This window comes from Chenopodium quinoa, unplaced genomic scaffold, assembly GCF_001683475.1.
Source record: "Chenopodium quinoa cultivar QQ74 unplaced genomic scaffold, ASM168347v1, whole genome shotgun sequence".
NCBI lineage: Eukaryota > Viridiplantae > Streptophyta > Magnoliopsida > Caryophyllales > Amaranthaceae > Chenopodium > Chenopodium quinoa.
In genome coordinates, this window is record NW_018743175.1 from 5,599,513 (window position 1) to 5,626,114 (window position 26,602).

General features: G+C 33.7%; 1 protein-coding gene and 1 pseudogene across 1 annotated transcript; one reads left to right on the forward strand and one right to left on the reverse strand.

Moving 5' to 3' along the window:
- Window positions 1-13,321: 13,321 nt before the first annotated feature.
- LOC110732738 lies at window positions 13,322-17,224 on the forward strand (annotated as a pseudogene).
- A 4,675-nt stretch (window positions 17,225-21,899) lies between these two features.
- On the reverse strand, window positions 21,900-26,378 carry LOC110732740 (monocopper oxidase-like protein SKU5). Its single transcript, XM_021912727.1, has 9 exons — window positions 26,001-26,378; window positions 25,588-25,697; window positions 25,220-25,490; window positions 24,998-25,133; window positions 23,787-24,153; window positions 23,307-23,672; window positions 22,972-23,050; window positions 22,533-22,750; window positions 21,900-22,303 (listed from the first exon to the last, which is right to left on the reverse strand). Exons 1-9 carry the CDS (start codon window positions 26,142-26,144, stop codon window positions 22,216-22,218), a joined length of 1,779 nt encoding a protein of 592 aa, XP_021768419.1. The 5' UTR covers window positions 26,145-26,378; the 3' UTR covers window positions 21,900-22,215.
- Window positions 26,379-26,602: the final 224 nt, after the last annotated feature.

Sequence of the window (26,602 nt, forward strand, 5' to 3'; positions counted from 1 at the left end):
ACACATTGCTAGAGATTGTGGTAACAAAGTGACGGTATCCAAGAAGGAACATAGAATGTTGTTGGCTTATCTTGACCATGAAGAGAAAGAGAAGGAGAGTACATGTTTGCTCAATACAGAGGAAGAGTTTGATTTTGAAGAGTTTGAGGGTCAAGAAAAGATTACTCCTGAACCTGAACATCACCATATCGGTATCTTAAGGAGAGTTTTGCATGCTAATTTTGTTCCTCCTACTACACATGAGCAAAGGGAAAATTTGTTCCATACTATATGCAAAGTGGGTGATAGGAGTTGCTCGTTGATTATAGATACGGGATCGTGCACCAATGTTGCATCTACTAAGTTGGTTGACACTATGAATCTTTCTACTAGGGACCATCCTACTCCTTACAAGCTTAATTGGTTACATGATGGAGATGGACTACAAGTTAAAAGGCAAGCTTTGGTGAACTTTTCCATGGGTTCATATTCTGATAGTGTATGGTGTGATATTTTACCTATGACTGCTTGTTCTATACTCTTGGGTCGTCCTTGGCAATATGATCGAGGGGTGTTATTTAATGGTGTTACAAATGTTTATTCAGTGAAGGTTGGGGATAAGAGAGTCCAATTACATCCTTTACCCCCTAAGGCGCCACCTATTCAAGCTCCTGCTAGAGAGTTGTTGATTATGCCTAAACTTAACAAAAAGGAAAGAAGGGCTAATATGTTGTCATTGAGAAACCAACACCCTTTTGAGATTGGTGAGTATGTTTTCTTATCTTTAAATGCTCAAAAAATCTTTAATAATTCTAGAGGTAAGAATGAACCATTAGAGGAAGGACCTTTCAAGATTGTGCATAGGGAGAATTATGATACTTTTCAAGTACTTCTTGGAGCGGGAATTTGCGCTACTATGAGGGCTAGTGACTTGGTACCTTGTCTTCCGAACGAAACTTGAGGGCAAGTTGTTTTTTAAGAGGGAGGGAATGATGTGAATCGAGTCCCCTTCCTTATAACTATTATTTTTCTTTATTTAGGTACTCTCTTGGTTTTACCTTACTCTTAAAGTAGGGGTTTTACAAGTGAGTTTTTAATAATGTTTTTATTATTTTCTTAGTAGTAGTTATGGGGCCTTGGGCTTCCAAAGTTGTGTTAATTAATTAGTGGGCTCTCTTGGTTCATTAATTAATTATTAGGGCTTTTTATTTAGTTTGCTTGCAGGGCAAGTAGGATAGATTTATTTTTCCTATATATACTAGTTGTATGTCAATTATTTTAGGAGGATGTTTTATGAATTATAATTTGAGATTATTGAGCTTTTGCTTGAAGAGAACTTTGTTAAGGTTCAAACTAGTTGTTAACTAGGGTTTTGGGATCGTTACTCCTAAAATCAAACTTAGAAGTCGTTGCCTTCTAAGACTATCTTTCAAATTTCCACCATTAAAATCACTCAAATCCTTCCATCAAATATAAACCGTCAAAATACACATCAGTGTGCAACCATTTTGGGTTATTATAGACATATATCCTCGGTTTTTTGGCTTACTTATATATATATAGTGTAACAAACAAAATACGAAGTATAATTCAAGATAGGTTGATATCATGAAAGTTCAAAATGATACATCAAGTTAATGGAATGGTCGACGAATTTGCCATTGCAAGCAGCAAACATCTGTGGGGTTATGCTTAGCATTCTTGTGGCTCTGGTTTCAGGCTACATGCTAAGATATACATTCTCATTATCTTCAATTATCCTTTCTTATATTAATGTCCAAATAATATTTCAATTCCTTTATCGTCACATAGAATCTCATACTTAAATCTTCAAGCATAATAATGTGCTAGATACTACTTGTGATTTTTAAGTTTTCTTTTCTTTAACCACCAAATTGTTACACCTCAATTGCTTTATTAACAATTTTTATTTTTATTTTATATATATATATATATATATATATATATATATATATATATATATATATATATTTTGTATTTCAATCAAAATTAACAATTGATACTATGTAGCATATAAACTAAGTATATAAGGATTTACGGAATAATCTCAACTTATATCTATTATCGTTGGATAAATTCTACTTAAGTACACGAAAACTGAAAGCTGGTTGCTAGAAGGTGTTTTGATCTCACAATCAAAATAAAATATAGTATGTAGTAAATTGTACGTAGATTGACTCTTAGATGATGTTATAGAGATTTGAGCCCGAAAACCTGTAAAAGGAAGATGGATATCTTACCACACATCTTCAACTAATTTAACCATTCAATCCTATATTTGTTCTGGACGTAAGCTACTAATAAGGCCATTGAAGGCCCTTACACGAGCGAATCTACTTTATTGAACTACATTACTACGTAGCTCTTACAAATCAAGGTAAACATTAAAAGTCATTTATATAATGATCTACTCCGTATATAAGTTCTTAGCTTGCTGGCCCTCGATTGTTGGAACCGTCTTTGCAGATTATTAGCTATAACATTCCCATCTTCTATCATAACCACAAAGGAATCTAATCAAAAAATTGATTGTGAAAATATGCAACTAATAGTACACACACTAAGTACCAGAATTCCAACACTAATACGAGTAAAAATTAGATTAGGTATCGAGAATACTTAGAAAAGACAGTAGTCATCTATATAGTCAAACGAACAAGGTGGTACAAACGTAGCTAATATTACTCGTAATATCCAAAGTATGAATACAACAAGTCAAACTAGAGAAAAAGCCAAAACTGAAAAAGGCTAATTAATTTAAGCTAAGATTCTCTGATAAATCTATGCACTGTTAAAGAAGGATGCATATGTTAATTTAGACCTACTTATGCCAAGACAATTATAGGTATGCATGCATACATGCATGCTGCTGTTCATATAGATCAATATATTGTACTGTCAGCAAATTAAGCTTTATTTGGAGTCGCTTTCATAATTAAAAAGATGTATTAGCGTTACTACTTTATACTTGGATTTATAATCCCTATGATTTATGTCATTTTATCCTTCATATTTAGCTCCCTATAAGAGGAACATTAGGGATACCTAGTATGGTACTAATAATACTAGTTTTGTCTTAAGTTTAAAAGCACTCCTTTTGAGTCTAGTTTTGTCTAGCTAGTATATGGGTTAGTAACTAATATTTTTTTTTTTTTTTTTGAAAGTGAAATACACGACCGTCTTCTCACAAGACCGTGACCTAATTTATCAAAGAGTAAAAAATAAGAAAACTTGTTGTCCATAAAAGGGTCAATATCTTGATGAGTTGGAGTAGAGTAACCAAGAGAAGCAACATAGTCTGCAGCCCGATTTTCTTCTCTAAAAATATGTTGAGACTTGAAAGCCTGAAAAAATTCCAAAATTGTCTTGATATATGACATTAGGAGGTGAAGCTTCCAAGGACAGCTAAAATGGCCTTGGAAAATATTAATGGCAGTTAAATTATCCCCTTCAGTGAAAATATGAGAGATGTTATGGTCTTATGCCAAAAGAAGACCATTACGAAGGGCAATAGCTTCAGCAAGAAAAGCTGAACAAGAACCCAAGTTGTATGAACGACTAGCAATATGATTCCCTAAATGATCCCTAAGCACTACTCCACTGAAGCTGAATTAAGTGTAGCTGAGCCATCAAAATTAAGTTTACAGTATCCGATCGGTGGGGGGGACCAAGTGACGCTATTGGAAGTCGGATGTAGAGGCTAGTAGTGGGGCAAATTATCGGGTTGGTAAATAGAATCTAAAAAAGAACGAGCTTGCCATTCCTTAAAAAGAGAGAAAGCACGAATATAGACAACAGTTATGCTGGGCGATGAGCTCTTAAAGATAACTGCATTACGACATTTCCAAATACTCCAAAAAAGGATAGCAACCTTAGGGAGAAGATGAGAAGAGTGAAGTTTGATTGTACGAAAAAAAAATCTAGGAGTTGGGAAGAGGGACAAAGAGCCCCAATCCAGTGACATACTGAGGGAGAAGACCATAGTGCGGAAGCGAAAGGGCAATGAAGTAATAAATGTTGTTGAGACTCAGGGTGAGCATTACAAAAAAACACAAAGGGATGGAATATCAATATTTCTGGAGGCAAGAGTGTGTCTAGTAGGAACGCTATTACAGAAGAGTTGCCACAAAAAAAAAAAATCTTAGGCGGGATATCCAATTTCCATAACCAGTGAAACTCCCATTTAGGGGAAGAAGAAGGGAGGTCGTGAGCCAACCATGTAGCAGATTTAACAGAAAATTGACCATCTTTAGAGACACCCCAGCAAGGTTCATCAGGAACAGGGGAAGGAAGAGGGATCCACTAATCTATTACTCTGTTTGGTAGAAAGTTCTGAAAAAGTTATCACTTTTGTAAAATAAAAATAAATATGAATAGTGATTGAATTTATTTCTTAATATGTATCTAAAATATAAAATACTCGTAATAGAGTATATATTTACCTACATATAATATAGGTGTGTAAATCTAAAATTATTTCGTATATATATGCAACACTAGGCACCGTACAAGAGTAATAAATCTTTAATTACTATTGATCTTTCATAAGGTATCAGAGCCTTAGGATTTTATTAATTACGTCATCTTGTATTTGTACATGTTAGAATTCATTTAAACTTACTAATTGGTACATGGAAAAAAATGGTACTTCCTCTATCTCATAATACAATGCCTCTTTGGGTTTTTACGCGGGTATTAAGAAAGTTGTAAATTCGATTAGAAATACATATGTGCATGTGGAGTTAGAGAGAGATAGAGGAAAAAAAATAGTTGGGAATAATTTAAGAAATAGAAAGAGAAAGTGTTGGAAATTGATGTTAAAAGTACAAAAAAGAAAAGGAAAAAATATGACAACTCATCAAAAAGAGGGTAATAATGTCAAAAAGTACAACCTTTAAATAGAAAGAGACATTGCATTTTGGTTTACCCAAAAAGGAAAAGAGGAATTGCATTATGAGACGGAGGGAGTACTTTTATTAGCAGGAGACAACACAATATATACTTGTACATAATAAGACAAAAACTACATATGGAATTCCTATTTGTGCAACCATTTGATTGTCATATAGGTTAAATATCAAGGTATCAAAATGAAAATCACTTTTCTCCTCATTCATATGGAGATCAAGGAATCGAGTAAGTGATTTCGATTTATGTTGACGACATGTTGAGTGGAAGAATAATCAAGGTATGTAAGAACTGAGAAAGGTGTGGTATATGATTCATATTGATCAAATAAACTCCAGTAACGTAATTGTTTGATTGCACTTTGGAATCAATTCACAATTTTAATTGCACGAAATGCTCCAAAAATGACAGATTTGTATTCTGTAATAAGCTAATAAAAGAAAATGTATGTAAAGATCAAAACTTTCACATCTATGTTCTCCAAAAGCCAAACAATTCCAAAATTTCATAGGTTGTCAGAATATATACCTATCTTATTAGTTGGGTTTTGCTAAAACCATAAAATGTATTAGTTTCTAAATGAGACGATCTGCCACATTATTAACCTACCTCCTTAGCCCTTACCCAAACAAAAATAGTAATAAATTATAGTTTAAATTGAATTAAAATAATAAAAAAGTTCCTAAGAGTAGGATTGGTTAATCTCAATTCTCAAATAATACAAAGTATTTTATATATAGTCCGTATATATATCTTATTAGGTTTTACTCGTACTTTCGCTTTCAAATGAAAAATTAATTTAAAAAAAAGGTTTACATACAATAATATAATCTATCAAATTGAAGAGGAAATGTATTGTATGTAACATTATGCTTAATTAAATTAATAACCCCATTTAAATTATTTTGTACAAAGTAAATGTATAGTATAGTACACAGTATCATCATAAAAAAAAAAATTATATTTGTCATATTGAAGTATATAAACAAAATTGACAACTTAAGCTATGTATATGTACCAATCAAGGAATTATAACCATTCAAAAACGATGAAGACTAGTGAGTAGTTAGATGTTACTTCATAAAACTCATTAATTAATAAAAATCGATCTTTTAAATAAAACTCTTTTCCTTTTTTGTCAATACCTATTTCCTTGGGTCACTCCAATCCGTTATAATATATTTCTCCACCAAAATCTCAATATAATGGCCCCTAAAGGGTGAATTGAAGAAGCTTTTGTTTCAATATAATAATTCACGTAGCATATAAGCTAGAGAGATGGCTAGCATTGGTGGTTCGAGTTTGTCCATATATGTTGGATGTTCCTTGAAAATTGGGCTTGAAAAAAAAATCGTTAGCTAGTCTTGTTTGTAACTTTTCACAACATTAAATGGCATGGGTTAGACAGCACATAAATAAAATCCATCTAATGTTTTATTAGTGTCCCACGTTGTCCTAATGAACTAGCTAAGAGGACCACTTGTTGACAGCATTCAAGGAAAACGATTAAAATTGACTCAAAATATAATTCGTTTGGCTATATTATGGTCAAGTGGAGGGTGTGATAAGCCATGCCTTTAGATGATTTATAAGTGGGGCGCCAGAAAGTGGGCAAATAATGTACAAACATGCACTTTCAGATGAAGGCCTAGGGTAATTGTGTTCTGAGTTTACGACTTTACATTACTACCAAAAGTCTTTTGGTCCTGCTCGTGTAGGACGGATTGAACACCAACGTGTAAGAGCCTTAGTGGTTTACTACTTCCGTCTAAATTTAGTTTTGAGGCGGTTCATGGAGTAGTTTTATACAATGAAATTGTTATATAACGAAAAAGATATTCTTACCTTAGGGTTTGGAACTTATATTCACTTTTATTTGAAAGATAAAGATTGTAGACTTGGATATGACTAATTGTTGATCAATACATCCACCTTAACATACACAATGCATCTCTGCTACCTGATCACCTTCTTATTATGCTTTTTCTTATATTTCAAGTTCTAAATTATATAATAGTACTAATCAATTCAAATTTTCGTGCAATACACTTCTCTTTATAAAGTTAAAGACACTCTACAATAATTATACAATAACTCAGTCGCTACTCTCCATTGGACGATCCCACGACAACCCAGAAGGTCATTTGGATGTGAAATTGTCAATTTGATCATTTAAATATACATTTTTCGCAATTGTTTCATAAATTCAAGGTCACCACAAACCTTTAAGTGATCGACTATTGGTCATATATGGTTCCAAACAATGCCATATATATGAACCAGGGATGCATCCCCACAATTCTGAAAGTGTTTGACATAAGATCCTAATTAAAACGTCTAAAATTGGTGCTATTTCCTGTATTAGCCTCCAAGTTTGGCCTATAAAGAAAATATTTGAACCCGAAAAGATTATGCATTGAGGTGATTCTCATGATATCCAAAAAGGTCCCAAAAAACCTACTTGGTGTTTGGAACTACGAAATATTGCACCAAATGGTAGTCTATGTCATAACTTTTACTCCAAGTTAGCCTAAATATTCGAGATTATGGTTAAGACTTAAGAAGAAAGGACTCTAACCAAATCTTTACATACACTCACACATAATACAAAATCCCCCAATACTCTTCCAACAGGCTTGGCATTTGTTTCCATATCTCAACGTATATCCTAACTTAGGTCAACATAATTACGTAGTTATGTATCATACTCTTTTTGTCATTGTCCATCAAATCACTTATTAGTCTCAAGGTGACAAGGTACGTACCTTGTCGTCTGTCTTCTCTTGACTAATAAATGTCATGTGGAAATCATTCTTTCTTGCCTTATAATACCCCATTACCAATTAGATTTATAAGAATGATTAATAAGAGGCAATAAAAAATAAACGGAGGGAGTATAAACAATAAGTATATAGGCAAAGCAACCGAGTGTGTATTAATTTTATGGGAAATTATCAATGATACCCCTCAGGTTCGGGCTTTTCTCAATGATACACTTCATTAAACTTTCATTATCACAGGTACACCTAAACTTTTTCCTAAATACCCATCGTACCCTTTCCATTAAAAAAACGTTAGTTTTGGTTTTTTTTTCAATTTTTTTTAACTTAAAAAAAATTAATTAACTATTTTTAACTTATTTCTAAAAATAAAAAAAAAAAAAAAACCTTCTTTCTCCATCATCTGATCTCCCACCATGGCCTTCCTCCAACCCCTTCCACCAACTAGGCCAACAACACTGTGGCGCCACCCCCACCACCACCACCACAAACCTCAAAACCCCCACAACTTGACAGCCAACTTATAACACAACCCCCCAACCACGACCCTACCTCGAATCCACTTCAGCCACCACCGTTGAAAAACCACCACCGCCACACCAATTCAGCCACCACCCAAATCCAAACCCTAGAACCACCATCCCACCAGACCGAAACCACCAGTCAACCCAACCCCAAAACCCCATTAACCCAAACCCAGCCAACCTCAAAACCATTCGAAAACCCACTAAACCGAACCCGACATTGGGTTTGACGCAAACTCGGGGCAGGGAGTTCGACGCGGCTTGAATCGGAGGATGGGGGAGGTTAGCGACGCCGAAATTGGGGGATGGGGTTTGATTAGGGGATTTTGCTCCCACCAATCGGAATGCGCCACGTGGGCCAATCAGGTCCTGCCAAGTGTTCCCCAGTTGGACCTCTCAGGGCTTGCCACGTGGCACACGCTTATTCGTCCGCCTTGGACCTATTATGTCATGACACGTGGCATACTCCATGCCTAATGGAGAAGTCGGCCACCCAGGCCCAACTTCCGAGGGAAGCCCAATCAGCCCAAGGTTAACCTAAACCTAGATTGACACGTTTCCCAAGGTTATAAATACCTCCCTTAATCCTCATTAAGGGAGATGATGCAGATTACACACATTAAACACTCTCACCTAGAGAGACCCAATCACTTTAATTTCCGCATTAATTACTCCTTAATCAAGTACTAACTTGACCGTCGGAGGCAGATCTCCAATCATTCGGAGCATCCGTTTGTTTTGCAGGTACAGGCGTCCGGTTCCAGTCTCGGAATTGTAACTCTCCCGCAGGACATCAGAAAACCCCGAAACAGGGTTGGTCAGCAAGGTCGAAATTTGGGGGGGGGGGTTTGGATTAATGGGGGAGGTTAGTGCTTATTTCTCTCTGGAATAATCATCCAAATCTTCCATCTATTTTTCTCACTTTCTCTCTCTAATTGATGTTGACGGTGGTTGGAGATGGTGGTAGCGGTTGCAAAGGGGAATTGCGAAGCTAGAGGCGCTGCTCTGGGTAGTGACAGTGCTGTAATTAATTGAGGTTGATGTAGGGGATGCGTGGCTGTTGCTGTTGTAGTTGTTGCGGTGGTGATTGGAGGTGGTCTGGGTGTGGGAATGCGTGGGAGTTGGAGCTGGTGATGCGGTGAGGTGGCGAGCTGCCGGTTGTGTTTGGTGGATGGTGGTTGAAATTGTGGTGGCGTTGTGGGGGCGTGAAGTGGTGATGCGTGGGTAATTGAGAGGAGCGGGGAGTTATATTGGTGTGAATGGTGGAACAGGGGATTGGCAGGGAAGGTGAGTTTCGTCGGTTTCGACCATAATTAACGTTTAGTTAACGTTAAGGTTACTGTAGGTATTTAGGAAAAAGTTTAGGTGTACCGGTGATAATGAAAGTTTAATGAAGTGTATCATTGAGAAAAGTCCGAACCTGGGGGGTATCATTGATAATTTCCCTAATTTTATTTTTGGATAAAAGAGTAGTACTCGTATAGCGGTAGAAAATAATTAATAGGACAAAGCTGAGACAGGAAGACAGATATTTGGCTTTACTGAATTAAATTCACATCTGCATGCAAAAGTAGAGAGTGATTGAGTGGTCAAATCGTAAAAAGTAAAATCTCAACCCATAAAATTTAAAAGAAAAAAAAAATCATAATATCCAAGTTTATTAAACTAATAATACTAGTAGTAACAATGTATGATTGTATAGCCCAGATGAGGCGGAGACGGATCCGGAGGTTTAGAATGAATGAATGAATGAATGAATGAATGTAGGCTTTTTATCCGCGGGTTTTTGCTTCCGCATCAAACGGTTTCTAATCCACCTAATTAATTACCACTTGTACGTTTTTTTTATATTATTTTTTTATTAAATACGCCGTACATTAAAACATCGTATACGAATAACCTAAAACTAAGCGGTGGACCCATTTATAATTCGAAACCTCCAAATCGCATGTACTTAGATATGAGGTGTAATTTTAATTGTCTAGCCCTAAAATCAATTATAAAATCATGAGAATTGAAATTCAGTTGAGCATACTCTTTGCCTTATAAAAAATTTAATATTGTTTGTCTGATACGGAGTAACGAAAAGGCAAAAAATTATTTTTGTAAAAAGATTAAAATTGATCTATTTCTAAACATGAATATTGCGTCTTTTCCAAATAAAAAAAAAAGAAGACATGAATATTGCGGGCTTTGAATACAAAGCAACTATTAGGTTTTTTTTGTTCCTCCTTTTTTTAATTCCAATATGTGATTAATTGATTATGGATTGTTCGTGATATAAAATTAATCATGTTTTCCATGATCCGAAATATTGAATATACAATCGAGTCTATTAAACTTAGATCGGATATTCGAATCCAATACATTTATGTCTCTCGAGAGGATAAGGCATGCGAATGTGATCCCAAGACAAATAAGTTTTGCGAGGGAATATGATGTATTGAAATTATTGTTAATTAATGGTTATGAATTGATTAGTAACTTTATGGATTTGATGGTTTCTTCTCTACTTGCTTGATATTTTTCAAATGGTTATACAAAAAATTATACTATACAAAATTTAATGAAACCTAGCTATATATAGCATATAGGACCAATTCAAGATTATGAGAAGTTCCATTGTTACCACATCTGCTACCCTTGCTATTTAATTGGCTGTAGCTACTAATATCTATATCTGCCAAGTAAATAATATTTGAGCATTTCTTCAACTGCTAGTTAATGGTTTTAGATGTTAGTCTTTCCTCTCGAATCTCCTTAACTCCCTTTGCTTGCTGAGCTTAGCTTGATGCATATGAATCAGCAATAAAATACACTATCTTGCAATTATATATGAATCCGAATGGCACCTTCATACATGCTTATAGATAAAATAGCAATCTTAGAGTGTGATACGAACACTTATTTAAGAATTTAAGATGATAAAATGTGACATATATGCATATAATCATAAGACTTTAGAGGTACAGTTTCACGCTAGTTAACTTAATCATAGTCAGACACTTCATAACTACTTCATACGTAGTATTTAAGTTACATATACACTTTCAAAGAAGCATGAGCAATAAACTTTTAATTCACTAATGATAGGGTGATTTGATTTCTACATAAAGTCACACATGGTACCACAATAGGATCAACCAAAAAAAAAAAAAAAAAGAAAAAAGAAGAGGCCTCTCCCTCGATATTTATCAACTTAGGTGTTAATATTTCTTGACTAATGTAACTATCTACAATCGCACATACCAATGAAATGCAAAGAAAGTGGTAAGACTAATTAATTTAAGTAAGAAATGCTTTAATTGTTTGAAGTTTGGAGCTATAGTGTTACTACAGTACTTTACAAGTCGTCAGGCAAAGAATAGTAATAGTGTAAACTTGCCCATATTATAGAAATTACAGCGGGTTGACCTATTGAAAAAAAGAGCCATACCATACATTGTTTTATCATCCCTAAGATTAATAAATTAATAAATAAAGGACAAAAAAAAGGGGGGGGGGGGAGAGGAAAATAAGAACCACATAGAATTGAAGAAGCAAATTAAAGAAAGGTGGGGTGGTAGCCCCTAATTAAAAAGTATGAAAGCAACAAGTGAATGATCAAAACAATATGCAAATGTCACTTTCTTAGTCTTCTCCCATATCTGGCGCTTCTGCTTCATCTTCATTTTCTTCATCTCTCAATTCACACAAATACATGCTATTATCTACACTATACTTGGATACTTTGGGAATACCGCTAACCTTCACATACTTCTATGGATTGAATTTCTTACTTGTTATAATCCCTATATATGTATTCACCTACTCTCTATCCCATCAATCTTCTGTTGTTTAGGGATCCCATGTAATCATGTGTCTTCTCTTGCAATCTTCACTTTTTCTTAGTGCGTAAGTTTTTGTAATGTGTTGTTTCCTACCATTTCCCAATTTGTTAATGGTGCATTCACTTTAATTGACGTCTTATGAACTTATCTGAAGTTATTTGATATGGTTGAAACTTATTGAACCTAGCTGATTGGATCTTATTATTAGATCGACCTAATTGCAAGGGAGCAAACTTATTAGGCGTAATTGAACCTTACAACTTATTAGAATTGAATGAACCCATTTGCACTTATATATTGGACTTGTTACTTATTTTTTAAGGTTAAGAGAATGAAGCCTTAAGATATATACACAATTTAATTTAGCAAATAATCAACATAAAACTATTTGGAATGTTGAAAAAGGTTATTATATACAGAGTATTCTGAATAGCATGCACTAGATATGATTGGATTCCAAGATATTATGTAAGACAATGATTATGTTTAAAAATCTATATTGTTAATTAATGAGTTAGGACAATGTATACAGTGGCATTAAGGATTCACTAGAAAATTTGGCATACAAAGGAAAGTAGAAGATCGTCATTACTCTTGTACATAAATCCATAATAAGTGTCTTCTCTGACTATACACAACTAGCACATCAGTTATAGACACATCTCTAACACTAATATAAATTATGAGTAAAAGGTACAGTTAAAACAATTGTTACAAATCATTAAATTTGGAATCAATCGGATAGTAGTCCAAAAAGGTAGAGGTCATTTATGGTGAGACTGAATGAAGTATCTCACACACATAATGTTAGACAAACTAAAGTAGTATACATCATATACATAACTACCATTGGAAAAATGAGTGAAGTAGTATACACCACATACATAACGTTACATTGAATGAAGAGTACATCACATACACAATCTCAGACAGATTGAGGTGCATCACATACATAGCTGTTAAGCAGAATGAAGTGTACATCACATACGAAACATAGCTTTCGGCTGAATGAAGTGTTCGTCACATACACAGTACAACATTAGATAGAATGAAGTGTTCATCACATACACAACATTAGACAGAATGAAGCTAGTGTACATCACATACACAATTTTATATAAATAATATAACATACATAATGTTAGGCATAATGAAGTGCACATTACATACATACATAACGTTTAACATAATGAATCAAAGTACATGACATGTATGCATAGTGGTAGACTGACATGCATTAAGATGATATAGGTGTAGAGGCAAATGGGTTATAAAAGGAAACATAAAGGAACAAATTAGAGAATAGGGATGAATGAAAATGAAGGAGAGATAACCAACTAAGGACACTCTTTATCTCTCTCTCTCTCTCTCTCTCTCTCTCTTATAATTAACTAGTAGATCAAGAACAGCTCTTCAATTCCCACTATCTACTTCTCTCTCTTCCCACTCACCTGTTTTTCATTCTGAGCAGAAAATTAAAACAACACAAAGCTGAAAAATAAGCTAAAAAAAAAAAAAAGGCAAATTAAATAGAAAGGATCCAAGGTGTTGGGGGTTTCATCTATCAAATCAAATCAAATCAAATCAAATCAAATCAAATCTGAGAAAATCAAAGGATTGATCAAATTTCAAATCAATTTAAAAAGAAAGAAAGAGATCCAAGGAAATGTCAAGCTCTAACACTGCTGCCTCTTCAACAACAACAAGCTTGTCATTGGACCACTTCTCACCTTCTGAGCAACTCTGTTATCTCCAATGCAGTCGCTGTGAAACCGTCCTAGCGGTATTCTTTCTCGCTCTTTTCATCATCTCCTTCTCACTACCACTTTATTATTTATTCACTCAATTTCTTCGTCACCTCAATATCTACATACTTGATATGATTCATACCGGCTTGTTGCTAGCGTTCACGGTCCGGTTCAATACTGGGTTGTTGTTACACGACTTGTAGTGTGCTCAGGGTTTATATACATACTGGGTTGTTATTGTTGTAACCATCCCTAATCTAGTTTCTACTTCTATGAATTTATTTTAGGGTTTTAATTTATTATTTTTTTGGGACAGGTAAGTGTGCCATCAAGCAGCTTGTACAGGACGGTGACGGTCCGCTGTGGGCACTGCACCCATCTCCTGCCGGCGAACACACGATCTTTACTACTTCAGCCACCGCCGGCTAGTCAGTATCACTTGCCTCATCATCATAACTACTACTCTCCCAACTCCCATTATCGTCTGGTATTACTACTATCTCTATGATATCAAATTTATTAGCTAGGGTTTCTATTTTAGGAATTCAGAATAAAACTATCCTGATTGAAGGTATCATCTTGATGCAAGTTAAATGCTCATTTTAGAGCATAATAATAAGATTCTAATTCTGTATTGATTATAATTTTATTATTTTTTTTCCATTAAATTAGACCTTGTTAATGAATCATTTCATTTATAGGGGGAGATGCCAAATCAAGCACCAAATTTCTCACTAACACAACCAAATGGTGCATCTAGCTACATGAATCCATCATCAAGCAGAGGCGGTCCAAACGAGCTTCCGAGGGCTCCTACCACTAACAGACGTAAGTGAGCATATTATAATTCATCCCAAGTTGTAGTACTCCATGTTAATTAAGTTTTATTATTACTAATTTTAATGGGTTTATAGTTTAAGGAAGAGAAAAGGGGGGTGGGGATGGATGTTCTTTTAATGCCTATATATGTCAACTTTATGCAGCAACTTTGTCATTGATTCAGTGTTTGTTTCAGCACTGGATCAAGACTTTCTTACTCTCTACTTTGGCATAGCTAGCTATAGGTGCCTATTAATCAATTTATTGAAATTTAAAGCAACAACGAACTAGTCTACTTTGGTCAATTTGATTTCTATGCATATAAGCTACATCAAATCAATTTTTTTGCCATTAAGTACATAACTTACATCCGCGGTTGCGGTCATATTTTTAATAATTTTTTTTTTTTTTTTATATAAATGCCACGAAATATATACTAGTAGTCGCTGATAGGCAATACATACGAGTCACAATTTTTTTTGAAAGAGTATTGAATTTTTGCGAAAATTCAAAAGAAATCGCTTATTTTCTCTTAAATTGTACTCTGTAGTGAAATGCGTGAAAAGTCTAGGCAAGGTGTTGATGTCTAATCTATTTTTGTTTACATAGATGAACTGTCTTTTTTTCAAAATCGGAACTCTTAATTGATTGCTTCAATAAATGAATTGGTTAAGGCACATGTAAATTATTTGTTTGTTCATATTGATCGGATCAAATGAAGAAGACATATGAAAGAACAAATAAACATGGATGTTTTTTAGAGATAGAGGGGTTTGTTTGAGGTTCATAACAAATGAGTTAACAATGGACTTTACTGTAATTAACCATGGACAGTGCAGGTTATAAAGATAATACTGTTTTTGTCTTTATATGTCGATTAGTGAGTGAATGAAAGAGATATTACTATCATTGTCATCCGGAAGTTTAGGGGAAAGTAATAATCATTTACTTGTACAGTTGTATGTGTCTATATAATCATCATCATTGCATAAAATTAAAATAAAAAAGTTTGTTGTAGTGTTTATTTTTTAGGAAATTTATAGGAATATTGTAAAATTAAATTTTCTTGTGGTGTGAATACGGATTATATTGAAAAATTATGCATGATTTGTTACTATTATTAACAACTTTTATACTCTAATCATGTTATGCATAATCTTTAAAAAAAAAAATCCATATGTTTTGAACTCTAGAAATTAGCTAGTTTTTTCTTTTTATTTTTTTGGTTAACTATCTTGTCAAATTTAAGGTGTTTCTATTATTATTCATGTGTAAACTTATTAATTGAATATAAAAAAAAAAAAAAAAAAGTTTGTAAATATTATTTGCTAAAATTTGCATTTGGTGTGCCGCTGTATAACAGCTCCGGAAAAAAGACAGAGAGTGCCTTCAGCTTACAACCGATTCATCAAGTGAGTGATCATATATATATATATATTCCCTTACATTCAATTATATATATGTATGTCTACAACAACCTTAAAATGAACTGTATGTGCAGAGAGGAAATCCAGCGTATTAAGGCTGAAAATCCTGATATTTCTCATAGAGAGGCTTTCAGTGCTGCTGCCAAGAATGTAAGTTTACTTATTATATTCACCTCTAATCATAGGAGTGGAGCATTATATTCATTTTTGCTGTAATTAGTGATCCCTAGTTTGATAGATCTTTAATTTTTTATGGTTATCTCATGCATGCGCTGATGCATGTTGTATACAAGTCATTCTGAGTCACCGGGACGATTTTGCTAATCTTACGGGATCCTAATTCCTAACAATTTTTAATAGAGCTCTATAACGAAACTAATACAACCCCTCCTTAGCTTCGCTAAATAGTAATTAAAGAATAAATGATGTAAATGAGATTTGATAACAAATCTTGATGCCAACCTGTGACTTAAATTTATGAATAAAAAATGCCGGATTACAACCGTCTACTTAATTCTATTATTATGTTCCTATGTCAAATGTTAGGGTTTCATGTCAATTTGCAATGTAAAAGGATATTGCAATGAAAAAAATATTCTAAATATGTTTAAATCAACAGTGGGCCCACTTTCCCCACATCCAATTTGGGTTGATGCCGGAACGACGGTGAAAAGGACAAGTAACATGCGCCCTCACCATCCCCAGGTAATTCTTCATCCCAGTCATCATTCTCTTTATTTTTAGGGCAAAAAAAAAAAACCACATTTATTTTCTACACTTTTTTTTTTTTTTTTTTTTTTTCAATTGAAACTTTGTCTGTTTATGTTATTAATGGAAGTAGGAAGCTGGAGAAGATATCCGCCTAAGGAGTGGATTTTTCGCTGCTCAAGCAAATGTTGCGGTGTCTCTCTCCTTATTAAAACCAAATTAAAACTTATAGTATATGCTGATGCTTTTTAATTTCTGTAGCTAGGCTACTTCGATCTTCTGTCTGTTCTTCATAAGAGTCGCCATCGTTGTACGTGGTCGTTGTCGTTAATGAATGTAATTAGGTGGGTTATTAATTTTGATATCCAGGTTAGCTTATTAAGCTCTCTCAGATCAGCTTTTGTGATATCTTCATAACCCACCAGTAATATTCAATGAAATCTGTTTGATGTTGTATAATAGTACACCTTTGCTTTATTACTCTTTCCATGAATTATTTTGTTGTACTTGTTAACTTGTTTATATTATTATTGTTTAATAATTCACGCTACAATAATGTATGTAGATTTTGTGGTGTGATTGTAAGTATATCAATTAATCAAAAACAATTTCTAGTACAAAACAACCTTCCTTAATAAGAATTGATATATAATTAGGAAAGTAATTGTGGTAGTTGGTTTTGGATGTTTCTCTATTATTTCAAATAGATGCATGTTGGTTTGTACTTGAACTAGCTTGTGTGTTTTGCTAACTTATACGATAAATTGGTGTATATATACTTCGTATATAACAATCAATTTTGTCGACTAATAAATACCATATATTAGGTGCATTTATGCGTACCATGCCTTTTGTCATCCTGATTAACAAAGAACTTTATTTGTGTTGAACCAAAAGAATACAGACATTTGAAACTAACAATGCAAAAGTTTTACAAAAACGAGTTATATGAACGGAAAATAACACAAATTTCAACTATATTTTCTAGAAATTAACGTCGGTGCAAATATAATATATTAGTTTTTTATTCAACAACAATGTGATTTTTTTTGTTTATAACGATATATAATTTGTTATTTATTGTATATCATTGTGTTAATTATTTATTTTTTGTTTGTATATTTTTTTGCTAGAATTGGGAAGCATAGAGCATAAGGTGTCCTTGCTCATGGAACACATAAATATGACTCTACTCTTCCTAGCTACAGTTACTTTTTTTTCTTTTTTTTTTTGGGTCTTTTAAAAGAATTCTAATCAAAAGAACAATAATGGAGCAAAGTGAGTATATAAATCCATCATTCGGATTTCTTATTTCTTAATCCATATTAAAAAAAAATTAATTAAAAAAAAAAGGAAATTCATATATATGTGGGCTATTCCCATTACTCCTATATATTCATATGTGATAATGTGATATGATCCCTTTTCTACAAGGACAACCTAATTAAAGATGTCTCAACATCCTTATTGGTAGTGACCTACCTCCTACTGCGTGCCTATTAGGGTTCTAACTCTAATGCAATTATCTTATCAAATCTTCATTTTCAAGGCTGATAGATATGCCATGATGTACACCTGCAACTTTAATGAAGTTATTATTTTCAAAAGGCTTACACTCAAATTCATTCAGGAGGAGAAATTAGCCTAATGACGTTCTAATTCGAATATTGTTCCATCTTACAAACAATAAGGTTTACATTATTGTAAGAACTTTAACCAACAAGAATTGTTGATTTATATTTAGATTAAATACACGCACTAAGTTTGTTTTAAAAAAAAAAATATACACGCACTAAGCAACTATCAAACCCTAACTATTAATTTACTTTAAGAATATGCAAATATCGATTGCAATATCTCAATATCTAGCATTTGATTCATAACATATATATAATTAAACTACTTCAATTCGTCTAATTCGAATTGTAAGGGTTTGACGAATAATTCTTAGGCATATTTAATACACATATTAAATCTTACAATCGAGAGCAAAATGACATGCCTTTGTAAATGATTGTATCTTAAAATGAGATCGAGCTCATCAAGAAAAACATGGTCTCATAGTCCAACTATCAATTAGTTATATAAAAAATGATAAAAGCTAATAAGAAAAATAAATAAATAAATTCACACACAGTTATGCTTTTTTTAATGGCATTTGCCTACCATTAACAAAAACAAAGCAATAAAATAGTCTACATAGGCAATAATTTTCTTATTTTGCTTCAAAGTTTGTTGAAAAAGAATTTGTCTTTTGCCAGGGAGACCTAAAAGTAGAAGTGGAAAAGGAAAAAGGCATTCACAAAGAATGATGGCATGATAAAGATGGTTAAAATGAATTTGGTTCTGCAGGTGCCCAGGGAGCAAAGACAAATGCACTATTCTCACTATTCATAAATAGTAGTCCAATTTAGTTTTTTTAGTCCATATTCCAACTTTAATCATACCACTATAATTAAGACATAACTTCTTTTAATGTAGATAGAATAGTGAAGTAATACAAATTATATGATCAAGAATCCATCTTAAAAAGCAATTAAAGGAAAAAAAAAATCATTAAGGACTTCGTATATCCTATATCAAATGAATTAGACCTCTTAGATGATCGAGATTGACATGCAAGATAGGCAAGCTTACGTACGTAACAACCACAGTAGTTATGTATTTTGCTATTTCATACATCACTTGTCATTAATATAACAAGTATGTCAGTATAGTCAACTTTCAACAATATGACAACAAAAATATCTACATTAGTACATTCCAATAAGGCAATAAAACAATATCGGTTTGCATGAACCAATAATATATCTTCTGTGATTATTTAATTATAATTACCCTACATAACTCCTTTCATCCAAGTCAAATTAGATTTTCCTCCGCTCCTTAAAAAGTCAATTGGTCGCACTAAAAAATTAGTTATAAAATTGTTAGGAATTACTCCATATGATTTGCGGAGGGAGAGAAGAATACTTTACATGATTACCTGAAGATATCGTTGTGTGGTTAGCTTTGTTTTTTTGGATGGGGTCAATATGAAGCTTTTGGTAACAGGGTAGACAGTAGGCATATATTTGACATGACCTGTAAAGTCCATCCAAAGTCATTTGCAAACCTTTTTTTTTTTTTTTTTTTGGGTTGCATTGGATGCTTAGTTGCTTACCACTACTCCCATCTATCCAAAAAAAAAAAAGATAAAGCAATTTCTTGCTTCAATAATACAAGTATACAATACTCAAAAAAAAAAAAAAAAACAAGTATACAAGTTAAAAGTATTCAATTATTATGTTTGAACAATCAAATTGTAATAATTATGAACTGAATCAAATTGTAATAATTATGAACTGAATCAAATTATACAAGTTATACATAAGAAGCATATGTATACATGAATACTTATCAACATAAGATAAAATTATATGCTCATGTCTGGTTTAAAATTCGATTCAATGTGTTTCAAAATATTAATGTAGGACAAAGATTAAGAAACAGATGGATAATTGAATAATTAATTACTAAAGGCCTGTTTGGGGCATCACCTTTTACTTTGATAATGGTTACGCAACTGGTCAAACATGATCCAGCGATAAAGTGACGGCCCAACAGACAAATACACTGGGCCCAAAACATACGTCATACCCAAATTATGCGAGCCCAGTAGGTTGTCCCAGCATGTTGGTTATCTAACACTTGCATGTTTTTTGTTAGGCTCTCAATGAATGTTTTAATTCATTTTTTAGTGCATAGGAAGTCACAAAGGCGTTGCAAGAAAATCGATCTTAATTTTTTAATGCCACCAAGCAAAACTTTAATGGGTTCACATCACTTAACCACTTGTATTTTTGTATTCAAAAAATTAAATTTGTTTGTTTTTTTTTTTTGGGCTTTGAAAAATAAAGGTACGGGGATGGCCTCTTGGGACTCCATGAATACCTTCGAAATCTTGTAGCGTCCAAAAACATTCTTTGGAAGCCAAATTTGAAGGCTAAAACATGAATTTAGACCCAATTCCGTAAATTTCAGGATTTATAGTCAAAAAAACTCGAAACTGTATAATTGTTTTGGAACCATAGTCATTAATCAGTCACATAAAGGCCTGTGACGGCCATGAGTCAATGAGAAGAGGCGTATACATAAGCAGTAAAATTAACCATATAAAGGCAAAGTGTGGTTCCAACAACCCAAATGGCCTCCCGTGAGGTCCATGGGAAGCACCCAGGCTTATTTCTTTCGGGTCAAGAAAAGAAAAAAATTGTCCAAAGCTAAAGGTTAAAATCCACGAAATCAGACTATTTTCAAAGGAATCAAGAATGATGCAGCTAAAATCGAGTAATCAAATTAACAGGACAATTCAACTAATACCATGCTCCAATCCAATTTAATGGATGAGTAGCAGATTGATTATCTCAGAAGTAATCCAAATAGAAGGGAGACCTCGAGAGGAATAATCAATATCAGGAAGATGATAACAGAATAGAGAGAGAAAGAGAGATTAGAGAGAGGAGGGAGTTTGTATTAATTTCAGCATAAAATGATTACATCCACTAATCTGGCTTAAATAGCCTTCATTACCATACATTGCACTTGTAAATGAAAATAACAAACTAACAGAAAATCTAATTTGTTACGCCTCCTTCAAGCTCATATTCCAGCTCAGCAATACCCATCAGCTCAACTTCTGCCAAAATCAATGGAACAGTGACCATATTACCCTCCAATTGGCTAACACTTACATCAAAGAACCAGTGTCAAAAAAAGTTGTGTGAATTTCGTGGGGGTATCACCAAATTTTTAATGTTGGTGGTAAATTGTTCTAGAATTCTAGTATTTCATAGTTTGTGTCTTACATTTTTGTCATGGTCGTTACTGATTGTGGTGACAGAAGACATGGAAAAACTGTAATTTAAAGTAGAAATTGCAGTCCATTAGAAAATTAAGGGGCTGTTCAGCTTCTTAACACAATTTCTGACTTCTGCAAGAGTACTTGTATAAGATTGTTACAGCATGATAGTACTTCTGATTTCTGACCACTATAGTCAGGAATAGATGTATGCTTCCATATGTACGTATCGCGACAAGAATAAAAACAGTTAGGGATGTTGTATCCATAACCTTCTTCAAAAATGGCAAGGAATCTATAAATAAACATGACATCTTGGTGACAAGGAGAAGAACTCTATTGAGTATTGAAATTTAGACAATAAATAGTCATGATTACATTTGATAAATAAATCGTGGAATGGAAAGAATGATTACTCTCATGAATTAGGCTACTACAGACTCTGGGAGCAGTAAGAGTATTAAAAATCTAAGATAAAAAAAAGGGGGGCCGAAGAAATGTGGATATCCATATTGACAAACCTAAAAAGGAAAAATAGAAAAAAAAAACATGCACACTCTAGAAGCAAATCTCATCAACAGTCCATGCTCCCGAAAACTAAAACAATCACATCCATCCGAGTTATAATGCCTCAATGGAAATGAAATATGGTCGTGCATATCATCAACGTAAAGATGAGCTGGATGGGATTGATAGCTGCAGAAGAGATATCTTGAGGCCTGAACAGAAAGAAACAGCAAAAAAACGTTATGAATCTCCTTGTACATTCAGATAAGCAGACAATGAGAGTCTAGCATTGCCTAACAGTTGGACAACAAACAGGGGCAAAATGTTAATAATACCCTCACTTGAATCCAAGGTATCTAAGACATTTTGCCCCATTGATTGGCTATCTAGTTAGGCAAATACGGAGTAAATTTATGGGACATTCGGGGTACAAGAACATACTTCTGCAACTTCTTGAGTGCACCGCAGAACAGGACATTGTCAGGAGCAGGCAGCTCAGTTTTCAACGCCAACTGTGGATTGCCTGCGGTTTCTGGATTGACTACCCTGATATAGGTCTCTTGTCCAAGATACCATGAGTCAAGATTAGTAGTTCTCAAATTCCAAACACCGACATTGTCGAGTGAAACCAAAATAGCAGTCCAAGCCCCAGGATAAACCTACAGAAGGAAATTTCAAGGTTTAGTATTTTCATAATATGAACTTTTCTTGAATTACTGGTAGCTTTCAAGTTTTCTACAGCTCACTTGATTGATTTCAAAATGGAGTAAGATGAAAAAGGAAGCATGGATTAGTAGAATAAAAAAAGATTTGATACCTGTGAAATGGAGTAAGATGAAAAAGGAAGCATGGATTAGTAGAATAAAAAAAGATTTGATACCTGTGCTGTGGTGCGAGCAATTCCATCCCATTTGTTGTATGTACCTCTACTGTTATTCGACCACTCACCATAATCCATACTGTATTGAAAGCATCCAAAAAAAAAAACATAATAAGAATGATTAGTACAGATAATAAATACAATCGCATAGCCGTGTTCTCTTCACTTGAAAGAATAAGATTAAGGGTTAATTAAATTAGATGAACTAATAAGTTCAGATGAAGGCTACTCAACTTCAATTCAAAACTTTCAAAAGTTCGAATAAGTTGAGGGCTTAGCAACAAATTAAACGATGACATAATTGGAAAGGCTAAAGAAGGGAGGATGATCCTTACCCAACCACGAAAAAGTTGTAGCCATCAAGGTGGTAAGTGTGGACCTTGGTCGCATTGTTTTGAAGGATGATCTCCAAAAATCCCCTGTAAGTACCATTGATAATTGATGTTTCCATGCGAGGGGCCCCTGTCAAGGGTTTGTGGGGAAAGTCCATCTTATAAATGCCTTTCAAATGGTGCTTATCAGCAAGCCTTATTGGTGTGGTAGGATTGACAAATGAAACCCCATTAAGTGCGGAGCGTTTTTTCCCACCTATCTTCACCGGGGGCTTGTTTTGTATGAGGAATACATCGGTCACATTTATGTCACCATATCTAAAGGAACCCTGTGGGTTAGGACGGGCACCACTAGCAGACACATTCCACCTACACAATATGAACACAGAACATTTCAGCTCACATACATGGTATATAAAGAGTAACTAATTTTCTAATCACTTTCTAACACAGTACTGCTCTAGGCTAACTTTAAGGACAAACCTGATTGATCTGGCCTGATTCATGGAGAATGTCTTGTCATTTTCGTCTTGTGGAGGGTCTGGGAGGGGGCCGTGTGCCTTACCTTTGGAATTTGAGTAACGCAAGATTGCAACACCAGTAACTTTCTGCCAAGTCGTTTGATTGACCATCCGAGCACTGGCGACTATGTAGTAATCAGAGCTGGCATTTTGATCAGTGGTTAGCAAAAATGAGTAAGATTGTCCCGCATGAATGTCCAAGCTAGTGTAATTTTGCTGCACAGTGTAGGATCCCTCAACTTCTGCCAAAAGCAGATTGTGGCTCTGAATTCTGAAGTTCAAGCTAGTTGAGACTCCAACATTGTGTACACGAAGACGGTATGTTTTCCCTGAAAATTTTGTTGTTTAATGTTAAGCTAACATAAATAATCACTTAGACTTAATCCGACACTGGTGTATCAAAAAGATAAATCAAATACTGAAACAAGAAGCAAGAGCAATCTCCAGAAAACATATTTTCTATACTCCACATTCAATTAGTAAGTGAAATTTTTGTTAGACTAATCAATCAAATCATCAGTCACACTCCCCTAATTTTGCTTAATTATTTTGGTTTATAGGGAGCCTCAAAAGATCGTGATGAGAGACAGGACGCACTTAGAAGTCCTGGATACAACCCCCCAATATTTTAACTAGCTCCCATAATTAGATATACGATAAGTTTTACACAATAAAAAAAAGCTTCAATAAGATTATCTTAGTTGTCATGACAGCAAAAAAGTTGCAAAATTAAATAATTGTGCAGGCAAATAGGGTCCAACACACAAAGAAGGAAGATAATATAACCATAAGCAACAACAATAACCCCACCAAAGAAATATTATTACCATTATAATGAGGTTTAGTCAGCAAAAGAGTTATTTAAAATAATCAACAATCAAATTAAATAAAATAATATTCATTCATACAGTATATGAAGCACATGGCTTCTGAATTAAGCAAGTGAGGCACAAACTTAGTCAACAAATTATGTGGAAAACACTAAAAGCAAAAGAACAACTCTAACCCAGCAAGCAGAAATCTTGACCAGCCAAATAAAGTTAAACTCTCAAAAAAGCTGTTTAAATAACATTATTCATAGTTACATATAGTAATAACATTCAATCAAATATAACAAGCAATAAACATTAATTTCCAAAAATAGAAATTTAAAACTAAGATCTTATGATTTACCTGGATGAACATCAATAGTTTCATAATCAATGCCATCAGGAACACTGTTGTTATATTTGTAAGGACCTTTTCCATTAATAAGAACACCATCCGGCATTCCTAGAGATTTGCCTCCATTAAGGGTTTTCCTCAAATCCTGAAAATTTCAAAGATTTCACTTCAAAAATGCATACATGACCAAGATTACATTATGCCAAACTAATGGGGGTTTGTAACACTAACCGAGTGGCTCTTAGAGTACCAATCTCCGATCATGAGGATGATATCGTCCTCGGGCGTGGCGAAAGGAATCGGAATAACTGGACGATTGTTGATAATAATTCCTCCATAACCACCAGAAGCTCGTTGGAAATTGAGAGAAGGGAAGTAAAAGAAACTCCCAATTTGATCCTTAACTTGGAATTGGTAAGTCCAATTCCACTTTGGAGGAATTGGGCAATTAGTTCCTAATACTCCATCTTGCCAGTGAGTTCTCCTTTGAAATACTCCTGCCCTGTAATGTTGCCAATATTATACATCTTTTTTATACAATATGATACTAATATTCACTCAAATTATAACCAAAAAATGAAATGAAATTGAAATGATACCATGTCATTAAGAGTTCTTCATCCAACTTGTTGTGCACATTAACAACTACATTGTTGTTAGTAGTGACATTGATGGGAGGTCCTGGAAATTTACCATTAATAGCAATGACCTACATCCAAAAAAAAAATTCCCAATAATTTTCAAAAAAAATTCAAAACAAAAAAGCTAAGAACTTTAGCAAAATTGCAAATCATGAACATGAACAGTTCAAAAAAAAAGATTGCAACTTTAGATGTTTAATGGTACAAATTAAAGCACATTTTGTAGATCTAGAAGAAAGACTACTTTTTTTTAACATAAATTTGAGTAAAACCCATCATTTAATACAAAATTAAAGCAATACCCAGATAATCAAATGACCCAAAAAATGAAATTTTTAAGCAAGAAATTAGAAGATCTGAAGAATGTAAACCTGCTCAGGAACACCCAAAAGAGAAGCAGTGATGTATGATACTTCAAAATCATAGTAAACAAAGGCATCACCAGCTGAAGATAAGCTCACTAACACTGAGATTAGGAGCCCAATTAACATTATTGTAGTGCTAGTTGAAACCATTTTATTTTTCTGGGGTTCAGAAAAAATGGAGGTTTTTCTTTGATGTTTTCAAGAGTTTAATGCCAAATTTATTTGAGTTTGTGTGTTTACATTATCAGCTTTTGGAGAGAGAAAAGCAAAGGCAGGAGAGCAAGAGAGAGAAAGAGACAATGATGAAATTGTAATTTACAGAATATGAGGTTTTTTTTATGGGGGCAGATAATCGTTTTTTTTCTTCTTTTTCAGGAAGAAACATTTTTTAATAAGGAAAATGCTACACCTCATTTTTTTAAAAAAAAAAATTATAATTTGAAGTATGGTATAAGTTCACGTAAGCATAAACTTTAGATATACTAGTCTCTTCTTATATCTAAATTTTTGTTTAGAAAATTTTAAGCATATGTGTTTTGTTTTCACATTCTAGTTTGGTAGTTTTGAGAATAAATGAATATTGAAATTTATGCAATTAATAGCAAAAG